Source organism: Chroicocephalus ridibundus, chromosome 6, assembly GCF_963924245.1.
Source record: "Chroicocephalus ridibundus chromosome 6, bChrRid1.1, whole genome shotgun sequence".
Lineage (NCBI taxonomy): Eukaryota > Metazoa > Chordata > Aves > Charadriiformes > Laridae > Chroicocephalus > Chroicocephalus ridibundus.
Genome location: NC_086289.1, coordinates 71,454,377 through 71,466,268, shown reverse-complemented (window position 1 = coordinate 71,466,268; position 11,892 = coordinate 71,454,377). Strand labels below are relative to the sequence as shown.

The following is an 11,892-nucleotide window of genomic DNA, read 5'->3' as shown; positions in this document are numbered from 1 at the left end:
GGCACGGACCGGTCTCCCCAGAGAAACAGCGGGGCGGGGGCACGGATCGGTTCTCCCCCGGGACGCAGCGGGGCGAGGGCAAGGACCGGTTCCCCTGTCCCCCGGGAGGCGGCGGGGCGGGGGCAGGGACCGGCCCGGCCCCCCCGCCTCTCCCCGGTGCGGGCGGGGCTCTGCCCGCCCCCCGCCGCCGGGGCCCGCCCCCGCGCTGCCGCCGCGGCCGCCGCCGCCGCCGCCGCCCCCTCCCCGCGCCCTGACAGACAGCTCCGGCGGCGCTGGGCCGGGGAGGCGGCGAGGCGAGGCCGGGCGATGCGCCGCCGCCGCCGCCATCCCGGCGCAGCCCGCGGCCGCCCCCAGCCGCGCTAGCTGCAGGCGGAAGGGCAGTGGCGGCGGCGGTGGTGGCGGCGGCTTCTCCTCCTCCTCCTCCGTGCCGGCTTCCCCGCATGAGGAGAGGCGTTGAATAGCGCCAGCGCCGCCTTCCCCCCCACCCCCCCCACCCCCCCGCCCTTACCCTGACCCCCTCCCCCCCCACTGCCCGGTCGGTGGCGGCGGAAACATGGCGAGCGACTCGCCGGCGCGGAGCCTGGACGAGATCGACCTCTCGGCGCTGCGGGTGAGGCGCGGAGACGGGTCGGGGACCGGGGAGGGGGGGGGATGCGGGGACGAGGGTTGGGGGGGGGGATGCTGGAGCGGCTGACACACACACACACACACACACACTCACACCCCGATCCATCCATCCATCCATCCGTCCATCATGCCTCCATCCCGGTGGGGGGGCTGTGTGTGCGGCTGCACGTATGTAAATACCGAGGTAGAAGCGTGTGCGCCTGCATGCACATAGCTGTGTGTACGCATGTGTGTATATAGGTATGTGTGTATATATATATGTATGTATAGATACACACACACCATACGTGTGTTCGTTCCCGCACCCCGGTGTGTGCCTGTGCGTACAGCCCGGGGTGGTGGTGGTTGGGGGGGGGGGGACGGCGGACGGACACACACCGCGGGGACCGGTGCCCTGCACCCCCCCTGGGGGGGGGACAGCCCGGACCCCCCCCCCCCCCCCCCCTTCCCCGTTTGGCGGCGGGGCCGGGCAGTGCCGCAGGACGGGCGGGGATGGGGGGGGGAGCCGGGCACCTCCGGGGTGCGGGGCTGCTCCCCGCAGCCCCCCCCCACCTCCCCTTCACGCCGGCAGCGCTTCCATCCATCTCCCCCCCCTTCGCTCGGGCTCCTCCTCAACACCCCCCCCCCGAAAATACCCTTGAAATGTCGGGCTCGTCAAACGTGTCAGCCTCTGCGTGGGCTGTGGCCTGATGTGTGTGTTTGTCCCCCCCCCACCCCCGGCCTATTTTTTTTTCCCTATAACTTTCTGCCTCTTTCCCCCCCCCCCAATTTCTTCATTCTTTTTGGGTAGAAGAAGAGCTGGTTGGTGTCGAGCACGGGGAGTCATTTAGAGGAGCGGCGTTTCTTGGGGGAGGCAGCGGCGAGGCTGCTGCTCTCGACCTGCTGGCGTAGATAAATAAATAAAATGAAGCGGAATCCGCTGAAGACTTGCACAAGTGTATTTTTAGAAATATTATTTGCTTCAGTGCAAGGGGAAAAAAAAAAAAAAGGGGAAAAAAAAAAAAAAAGAAGTCTATCTTTATTCAGTTGCCCTACTTTCTTCCTGGTGAGTTTCTGGTTGATTAATAGTGTAAGCGATTGCTCAGCAATAGACACTGTAGGGGAGACTGGAGCCGGGGCGGAGGGGGGAGCACCCAGTGTAAAAACAGCCCTGGAGCTCGTTTCCCCTCTCGGGGGGGAGGAAGGTGCCTTGGAAGAGGGGTTGCTGGAGCTGGTGGAGTTAATCCAGGAAAGCACTATCGTTTGGGGAGGGAAAGGGGTCCCTTTCTTTCTCCCCCACCCCCTGAAAATATTATAATTTTTTATATATATATATATTTTTTTAACATGTGTTAGGAAGTTTGTTTGAATTGGGGCGCCATTTCTTTTTAAAACTGTGTCCACACGGGCTTAGGCGCTTTTTTTTTTTTTTGTGTGTGTGTGTTTTGGCTTTTTAATAGCAATGCGCCCCAGATACAGTCAGGGTTTTGTTTTCGCTTTAGGAGGAAATGTATATTCCCTCCCTCCATCCCTCCCCCCCCCCCCCCCCCGGCACCGACACCCACCGGCAGTGCCTGGTCTGTGAGCAGAGCGATGCTGGCGTTTCGGGGTAACAGGAGAGAAGGGGACCCGAAACCCCCACCGACGGCGGGGCGAGAGCGCAAAGCCGTGTCCCCCTGCCCAGCCCTGTCCCCTCCGCCAGGACCCTGGGGGCTCCTGCTCTTTGTGCCCCTGCCCCTTCTCAAGGGGAGAGACCTGCTACGGCGCTTCCCTATAAACGATGAGAGATGTGTTGGGTTTGTAAGTGAGACAAGAATAGGAGCTTAATTTGCCAAGGAATAGATCTTCTTCTGAACTAAGCTCTTTTAGCACTTAGAATAATTGTTAAAGGTCATAAATTCAGCAGATAGGGCAAGAAGCGTGAATCATTCCGCGGGGTCTGAATCAGAAATCAATAGTAAATTTGCTGCCTGAGCACAAAACGCGGCAGGGAGGAGTAATTCCCCAAGCCTTGCAAAATTTCATTTATTAGAGAAGAAGTGTCACATTGCTGCGGGTTGGTAGATGAGTCCGGATGGAGGAGACGTTGCTCTTGTGCCTACGTGTTTGAAGGGGTGAGGGATGTGAGACGCGGGGAGCAGGTAGTGACTCAAAAATCTGATTTACTCCCGGCAGTGGGGAAAGGAAAAAAAGCTTGGGCCGCTTATCTCCAAGTTTGAGTCACCAAGACGTTGCAGGAGGCTGGGTTTTATGAACAACAAGAAAAAAAAAAAAAAAAAAAAGGGTGGACCTTTGCCTGCTGGTTTGCCCCGTCCTGTCCTTTGGCTTTCTGTCGCCCAAGGGACTTCTCTTCTTGCCACGCTCGCGTTGATGGTGGCCACGCAGCCGAGCTCCACCGCAGCAGTGCATCGTTCTTGACGCGCTGGCGGCCGGGCCGGGAACAAAGCGCTGAATTCTGATTAAAATGCATGGAGTTAAGCACACTTCGGGCTGGCTCCTGCCTTCTTTTGCGGCACGTTTCCATCCATCCCTCTGCGCCGCGCTCATTGCCATGGTACCCGAGTGTGTCCCCGTGTCGGTGCGGAGGGCTGAGCGCGTAAGGAAGGGCAGGGTGAAACCTTCCACATCAGAAAGGTTCTTAAAATAGAGATCTTCCGGTGGTGATGCTGGTAATGAGTATTGTTAATGTTGCAGAAAACGGTAATTTGAAATGATGAGGCCATTGAACAGGTAGTGCTGCATATTATACTGACAAGGGGATAAGATAAACTACATTATAATGCTCTTCTGTACGGGCGAGGAGATATTTTTGCTGGTCCACTCAGCACGTTTAATAGCCGAATGACCTGGCGGTGCCATTAGCAGAATAATGATTAACGCGGGGATTCGCACGGGCTGTTGACAGCCGTGTTCGAGCAGCAGATTTTCACAGTAAAAGGCGGATGAGCGAGGGGAGGGACGCGGTGGGCCAGGCTCTCTGGTGGCAAACGCGCAGCTGATCCCAACGGGAGAGCAAGCAGAAAGATGGGGCTGGGTTTTGGGGGATTTTTTTTCACCCTTTTTAAAGTTATTTATTTATTATTTTTTTTTTTTGTCTCAGCCAATGCGAGAGCCTGTCATCTCCTGCTGAAGGCGGTGGCCTTGATCCTTCTAAAATATTGAGGTCAATAGCTTTTCCTCCGCCGCATCCATCTGCAGGGACGGGCCTCGGGCTGATGCAGCGGTGGCAGCGGGCTCCTCCGCAGTAGGGGATGCCACAGCTGGATGCATTTGGGGAGCTTTGCGAGGTGCGTGGGAGGTGGTAAAAGCTCTTTGGGAGGAGAAAAAAACCCTTTCTCAGGGCGCTGATAACCCCCTGGGACGAGCAAACCCCCCCCCCGCTCACAGGTGCACCTTGTCTGCTTGGCGAGGGGATCGGGTCCCAGCTGACGGCTGGGGGCTTGCGAGGCTCACCTGGGTTGTACGGCTTGGAGAAGGGTTTTCTGCGAGCCTGGGAATTGAAAAAGAGCATTATTTATTATTTTCTTTTTTTTTGGGGGGGGGGGGGGGGGTAATTGTTTTCTTCGTGTACCTGGACGTTGCTTTTGTTTGGGATTCATTAACAAAACCCAAGCTTTAGTTATTTACTTTCGCAAAGTGCTGACCCCGCGCTCTCTGGAAACTGGATCCTAAAACCGTTAGTTGTTTTGGAAATGCCTGGCCTTTAATGCTCGGGCTGGGAGAGGAGACAGCGCAGAATTAAGGAGCCGGTGGGTATTAGCTGTTGCTGGGAAGAATTGGATGAAACCCAAAAATGTCGCTACTCTTCCTTTCGCTTGGCTTTGTATAGAAGTCAAGTTCCAGTGGCCATTTGTTTGCATTAGTTGATCGTTGGCAATGAAGATAAAAGCTCTCATATTAAAAAAAAAAAAAAAAAAACAAAACCCAAAACCACAAACGCAACCCCCAAACAAAGATGCTGGCATCGTCTTGTTTGCAGAACTTCATCAGTTTATGGCATATTTCAGCATCATTAAAGATTTAGGAGAAGTTCTAATGGGGGATAAGCGCTGAAGCCACCACTCAGGAGCATTACCCTGCCAGCATTAGGTTTGGTTTCTTCTTCCAGCACCTGTTAAAAAAACTCTGTAGCTCGACAGAATTTGGGCAGCTTTTTGCGAAGGTCACCTTCTTCCCGAATAGAAAGAGGAACAAATTTGACTTCCGGAGATTAAAAAAAGGCACGAAAAGCTGATTTATTTTGTGCTGTGTTTTACATGATGTGCTGCCCTGCAACATTTGGGATGCGTCTTCAACAAAGGTACGTGTAGCTGCAGTTCCTGAGGATGGACGCTTCCCCCCATCAGGGCCTTCGTCTGACCCCTTGCAGTGTGATTCAGCGCGTGTGTAAGCCCTAGACCAGGACTGTGGCCATGTACTTTGTATATTTTTGACCCTTTTATATTATTTTTTTAAAAACCATAAATCCTTGGCAGCACAATACGGGCCTCTGAATCATCCCAAAGGGATGACGATGTCCAACTCTAAGCCTTTTTCTCTGCGTCTCCTCGCAGGAGTGCTGATAGAAGATGGGCGTTTGCACCTCTACAAACGCATATTCTTGTGCGTGCGCTCATGAAAAGTTACAACAGAAACCAAGCTGTCTTCTGTCTAATCTTTCAGCATGGTTGATTTTATACTTTTTTTTCCCACCTTTTGGAGTCGTGCAGCCCAGATGTTGCTCTTCTGCAGTTCTCCGTGTCTCCTTCGGCACTGGTTGCTCTTCCCCATCTTTGGAGATCTTCCCCAACACCAGAGCGTACGGTGTTTTTAAAGGCGTGGAGAATCCCTCTCTTCTCACTAGTGTTCCTGTGCTGGTCAACCATAAAAATTAATAATTTGGGGTGAATTTTGTAGCGAAATGTGTGCTCAAGCAGGTCGATGTTTCAGCACAAGCGTTTTGTTGAGGTTTGAAGCAACAAGGAGTATTTGGTGGGTGTGCGTATTTGAAAGAGCGTCTGATTTATTTTTTTTTTTTTATTTCATGTGAGGATTTAGAGGAGGCTTTTCTCCTTGCTACGTGAAGGTAGTTTTTATCGGCCAGGCTGTAGTAAATGTGGCAGTACAGTTTGTATGGGGTGGGAAGCTGTTTCCATTCAGTCTGTACTTAAGTCTCCGGAAGAGAATCTCCCGGCTAAGGAAGAGGTGTCCTTGGAAGTCGTCATTCGCGTGGGGCCAGGTCACACCAAAGCTGCCGTCGCCTCTGCAAACCCTTGCCTGGCTCCTCCTAACGCACCCCTGGTCGCTTTACAAGGGTCATTGCAGCCATCAGCGAGGGCTCTGTGCCCCCGACCTGCCGACCAAGGGCAGAGTATTGATCCCCGTCCCGTTTCTTCATGTCGCAAGTATAAATGGGGAGAATCCTGGTAGGTTCCCTGCGTTTGCCCCTGGTAAAAAGCTACCAACAGGCAAAAGGGTTTGCGGCGTGGAGGAATTCTGAAAGCTGGCGTGTCTTGGGGTGGGGAGGGTGGTGTTGAGGGTTCAGGACCCACCTCCTGAAGGCTTCAAGCGGTCTGTAGGCTGCGGGATGAAAACCACTAGCCGAAGTCATTGATGGCCCTATTAAATGAGGGGTTGTGTTTCCCACTTATAAAGCCAGTAACTTGGATTTCCATCCCCTCCTCGTGTCCCCTCTTGTCACTTTGAACCGTGGCTGCCCGTTGAAACCGATGGGCTGGCTGCTCTGGGCTCAGGAAAACAATTTATTTAAGCGAGGTTTGACGTTCTGCGTGTACATCACTTATGAGTTCTAAAGGAGGGGTGTCTAACAAACAGGGTCCTTGGGAAATGGAGACTCCCCCTCGTTCGGTGTTCTCCCTCCCTGCTGGTTTTGAGATGAGCCCCGTGAGGGGCCGAGCATCCCCTTCCCGCAGAGGGAGGAGGATGCTCAGCAAGTGGGGCCCAGCTCCTGAGTGAGAGGGGAGGAAAAGCCACCGAGGTTGGAAAACACTGATAAGAAGTTCACTCAGAATTCAGTGATATCTCTCTGCACGCCTGATTTTATTTTGTAATGGCAAACCAGAAAAACCTTCCTCCCCTTGGGTCGAGAATGTTGCTTTTCCACGTTAGTTTTCTGCAGCGCTTGCCCGAGGTTCAAGGTTGCGTGTTGGTAGCAAATGATGGATGGTGGTAACCAGCTGGGCAGCGCTGGAATACCCAGCTGTGTCCTGCGTGGCTGAGAACCGACATTTCTCCTGCCGTACCGGCTGAGCAAACAGCCCGTGCTCGGCTGCCGGCTTCCCCGGGCGCAGCAGAAAGCAATGCACTTTGCTCTGCTGCAGATAACCAGCTCTCCTCTGCTACAGACACCCCATCAGACATTAATGGCTTCACGCAAACACCACCCTCTTGCCAGGAAGCGAGACCTGAGCGGTTCACATGGTCCCGTCCTTCCTCTGTACCCGCTGGGGCTGAACGCAGCCGCTCTTGGGAGCGAAGCCTTAGCAATCTGATTTTCAGCATCCTCCTGGTGCGAAGCGCTGCCGCGAGGGCGAGTGGGTGGATGTGTCTCTGCTCACGCGTGGTTTCCAGCTGCAGCGGGGCACAAAACCTTTTCTTACGTTTGTGGTTTTCTGTTTGTTTTTTTTTTTGTTGTTGTTGGTTTTTTTTGTTTGTTTGTTTGGTTTTTTTTGCTGGCTTCTTCCAGCAATGGCATTTCGGAGGGCAGGATGAAATAAGTTGTTCTGAAAGCAGCACTTTTTTAGAAGCCAGGGACATTGCCTCGAATGTATATTCCATTATAAAGAGAATCAAAAGTTTCATTTAAGCGGCTGACACATCCACCCCCCCCCCATCTTTTAAAAATTCTTTTTGCTCCTAATTTTGAAACTCAGCAGGAAAAAGCCGACTGCCAGCTGAGTCATGTGTTTTGTGCTCGACAGAAGTGACTGTTTGGGACCGTGCCCTTAATCTGCTGGAGGGAGACTTTAGGATGCACTGGAGGCGGTGGAGCCTTTGCCGAGGAAGAGATCGCACAGCTTGAATCTAATAAAATGTGTCTAATAACCGCTGTAGCATGCTACAGAAATACAAGAGATCAAAGCTTCGGAGGCATTTATTTTCATAATTTGTGGGTCAGATCCTTGCAGGACTAATTGGGTGCTGTTTGATGTCCAGGCAACAATAGAAATCTCCCTGTAAATCAGAATATATTTGCCTTTTCCTTTCTCTTTCGTACACAAGCATAAAAGCTTAGTATGATTTTTGAGATAAACTGGCAAAAGCCAAGGTACGGATCTCCTGCCTACCTCGCTGCCATCTTTCTTGGATGTATTGCATAGAGCTGATACGGTGACCAAAACAACTGCCTTTACCTGGGGGCTGGTGCTGCTGCCGGTGGTTGCCTACCGTGCTTCTGCTCTCCGGAGCGTCAACCAGAGGAAACCAGAGAACGAGCTCCGATGGGGCGGTTTGTAGGATCTCCCCTCTTGTGGCTCACCTGGTCGTGATACCCGGGTGGTATCATCTCAGCTGTGCAGGTGGTCACCCCCGACACGCAGCAGGTCAGATATGCTGTGGGGGTACTTACAAAGGTCTTTTTTCTTATATATATCTCTCTCTAAAATTAAAATAATATAAAAATTAATATATGTACGCTATATAAAAACATATAAGATATAAAAATACTGAAATAATATATAAAAATAATATATATGCAGCGTGTATATATACATATATATATATAAGCATAGAAAATATATAGAGAAATAAATGCGGATGTAACGGTTCCCTCTGGAGTGGCGGAGGACGGCGTGGTGGGCTGGCGCGATATGAACGGCGCAGCCTGTGTCCCGGTTCCTGGCACACAGACCTTCTTCAAAACACGGTTTTTCCATGCCGCTCGCTTACGTGGGAGATGCTGAATTAGCCGTAGACCTGTTCTCGCAGGTGAAACCTGGCTGGAAAGGAAGGGGCACTGCCCTTAAACTGGTGTTTTTTGTGTTATAGCCTCCCACTAAATACTCACCGTAGGTTTTCGTGGGGGGCTTCTCTCCTGTGCCTGCAGATGCCACCGTTTGGGGAGGAAAGAAAGATGGGCGTGCAAGAAAACTGTGTTCTTGGAGCAAAACCAGAGGCCAAGGCAACAAAATTAAAAGGGCTTTAAATGCATTTTCTGGCTATGCAGACAGCCTGTCTTCACTGCCATAAATCTTCAGCCTTCACGTATTGATTAGCTTCAGTAAATAGCGGGATGACTCCGCTCCTCCTGTTGCTGTTCTGTGGGGATCGGTGTGTTCGTACGGCCGAAGAGGCTGTAAGAGCTAAATGGGGTTCCAGCAGTGAGAGCAGTTTACAAATGCTCTCCAAAGTGGACCTCGCAGCCAGTGGGACTGTGTTTGACTGCTATAAATATAAACACGGAGGGCTCCGCTGGTCACCAGGCTGGTAATGGCCATGTTTTCTAATGGGCAAAACCATGTTCCCCAAGTTAAATGCCCTGCAGTGACTGTGCCTTGCCCTGGAAGGGGTGCCGTCTTCTCGTGGCTCATTGGTTGGGGAGCTGTGGTGGGTACGTTGTGTTGGGGGGTGAGCGAATGGATGGGGAGAGGCTGGAGTCACGTTGAAATGTGGGGCTGCTCGGCTGGAAAATGGCTGAAAATGACTCCTTTTTTACCCGCCCTGTAATAGTTCCTTCAATACTCACGTGTCGCTGGGCATAGTTCAAAGTGATTTTGTTGGTTAGGCTTTGCCCCTGCTCTTGGAGGCAATGAGGTGGTGTGGCAGCCTGAAGGTGGTTGTGTTCGAGCGCTGGGCGAGCCCCAGATCCTTGGAAAATTGTCAAGACAAAGTCTGAATGGAGCAGGATGGTGGCAGGGACGGCAGCTTGTTGTCCCTGTGGAGCAGAAGCGGGAGGAGGGATGGAGAACTGCTTTAGATATCAGGTGCCGTAGCTGAAAATCCATCCAGAAGACTTCCCGGGTGTGTCCAGGTTTTGTGACAACCTGTAACTGCACCATGGTGGAAAAGTTCTTCCAGAGGCGGTTTGGGCCATGAAGTGAAACCCCAGGTTGCTCCGGAGACAGTGGATGGAAAGATGGGATGAAGCAGATGTAAAATTAGCATAACAATATACCTTTAATTCAACTTGAAGGAAATAATTGAAGACTAGTTGTCGCTTATGGTGGCGACCTCTGCCAAGATGACTCATGCTGCAATATAATATGAGTCACTTGTTAATGATGGCCTGTTAAGGAGAAAGTGCCAAATCCCGGTAACTTCTTCATTGTGCCATATAAAAGCCAGGACGAAGAAGGGTGTTCAGGATATTGTTGCCTAAAAATAGCTGATACTTGAGAGTGCTGAAGCACCTTTACTTGGCCCTGGGGGACTCTAGCATGAAAAGGCAAAGACCCTGAGCAGAAACGCTCCTTCTTCTTTGGCCTTGGCTTAAAAGAGCCACGCAACACACTTTGTACCTCTCCTCCCCAGCCTTCTCCGCGTTGATGTGATGTTGCCCAAGGGTGGGGACCCTGATAGCTCTCCTTCCTGTCTGACAGCTCAGGTAGCTGGAGGACACGTGCCCGCTGATGGGAGGGAGGTGGGTAGGCGCTAAGTCATGCAGTGAGCATGGAAAGCCACCTTTGCAAAGGCAAGGGCTTAGCACAGGGAGGGACGTCTTGGGGGCAGCATGGCTGGTGGGAGAGCAGGAAGGTGGGAACAAGGTCCTCCATGGGAAGGTCCCTGTGGTGCCACCGGTGGGGGGCTGTGGGTTGGGAGACCTGCAGTTGGGAGCCTGAGGGAGAGGGAGGTGAAGAAGTGTCTGTGGCCATGTTGTCCCCTGCAGTGAAGGCTTCACCAGGCCCAATCTCTTCATGAACTCACCTCCAGCACCTGCCAAGTGGGTGCAGGCCAAGAAGATTTTTATTGTGCTCCTGGAGCAATTGACTTGAGCACTCACTCGTTAATAATCTACTAGCTTTCTCAAATGCTTCTTCATATTGAACCAGTGTTTTTCCTCAGTAAACGAGGTTTTGCAATCCACAGAAGAAAGTGAGAGCCTGGTGCGAAGGTGCAAGGGCAGGAGGTCACCAAGAAGTGATAGGTGGATTAGCTCCTGGGCTGACCCGGGATGGTCGGTGCCCCAGAGATGCTCTTCTCTGCCCTTTCACGTAGCAGAGGGGCAAGAGGAAGGTACTGCAGAGGGGCACTTTGCTCCTAGGAAAGGGTTTCTAGTTGGTCAAAAGCCTGATGATTTTGTCTGCGGTCATGAAATCCTGTGAAATCCTGACACCAGAAGTTAGCTTGAGAGGGGAGTATTTTTTTTCCTAGATCTCATAATTGTAAGGAAGCGTGGAGATAAAGGGCCTTCCTAAAAGATCATAATCCAAAGGGCAAATAGAAGACCCCAAGTACTTTACTGAAAATTCAGAAGGAAAAAATGGCGAAAAATACGTGAGGCCTTGCATTCTTTCTTCCCTGGGTGGTGCCCCACAGCAGCCGGAGATCCCTGGGCTGCTCCTGCCACGCTTTCATTTTCCGGGTGAGCTTTTTACCTCCACCATCCCCCACTGCTGCCACCTGCTTCAAGGTGTATCTTGCCCTCTGGACCAGGCTACCAGAGGAGATCCTGCTGCCTTACGCAGCACCAGCATGGTCCTCAGGGAGATGGGAGGGTGGTGGTGAAGGGCGGTGGAGGAAGGTTGAGAGTTGAGGAGATGAGAAGCGGTGGGCCTGAAGGAAAGCTTTTCACCCAGATGTTGCTGTCAAGGCGATCTGAAGCGACCAAAGGACATTGAGTGTATGAGTGGTTGCATTGCAGAACATGGATGTGTCCTACCTTAGGAACAGACCTCTCTGAGAGCTGGTGAAACTTCTCTTCCTGAAAAGAAGACAGTGCCAGACACTGCCAGTGCAGTGGGACCCAAATCTTCTACACATCTTCTTTTTGTCTTGCTCCTTTGGTAATCATCATCCTCCTCTTTAGCAAGTTCCCACTGTTAGCGAGGTGGTCCTGCTGCTGTGGCAGCTCTTGGGAGCTCTCATCATGCCTCTCTTGTCATCCTTGTCAGCTTCAGCCCCTGAAGGGGCCCACAATAAAGAGGGTTTTTGCTCACTGGTAGAACAAACCAGTGCGGTTGGTTTTCACCGAGCATCCCAGGTGCCAGCTCCTCCTGGGCTGGTCTCCAGATGGCCGTTTGACCTGGGGGTGCCCTGAGAGGGCCATGGTGTTTCTCTGCCATGAGTGGAGTTGGGGTAGAGCACTACAGGCTGAAGGGTGGCTGGGCTGCCTCTGCATCACGTCGTACA

The 11,892-nt window shown here is 52.3% G+C and overlaps 1 protein-coding gene across 9 annotated transcripts in view; it reads left to right on the top strand.

Annotated features, from left to right (window-relative positions):
- The first annotated feature begins 221 nt into the window (after positions 1–221).
- TNIK (TRAF2 and NCK interacting kinase) overlaps positions 222–11,892 on the top strand; it is a 172,622-nt gene continuing 160,951 nt past the window's right edge. For 6 of the 9 annotated variants that reach the window (XR_010071710.1, XM_063339459.1, XM_063339463.1 and 3 more), the window contains exon 1: positions 223–610. Coding sequence is in view for 8 of the 9 variants with exons in the window: in XM_063339459.1 (XP_063195529.1) it covers positions 554–610 (57 nt within the window). In the remaining variant the exon portion in view is untranslated. Of the gene's footprint in view, positions 611–11,892 lie in introns of all 9 variants that reach the window. The other 3 variants (XM_063339462.1, XM_063339464.1, XM_063339465.1) reach the window with 2 other exon arrangements.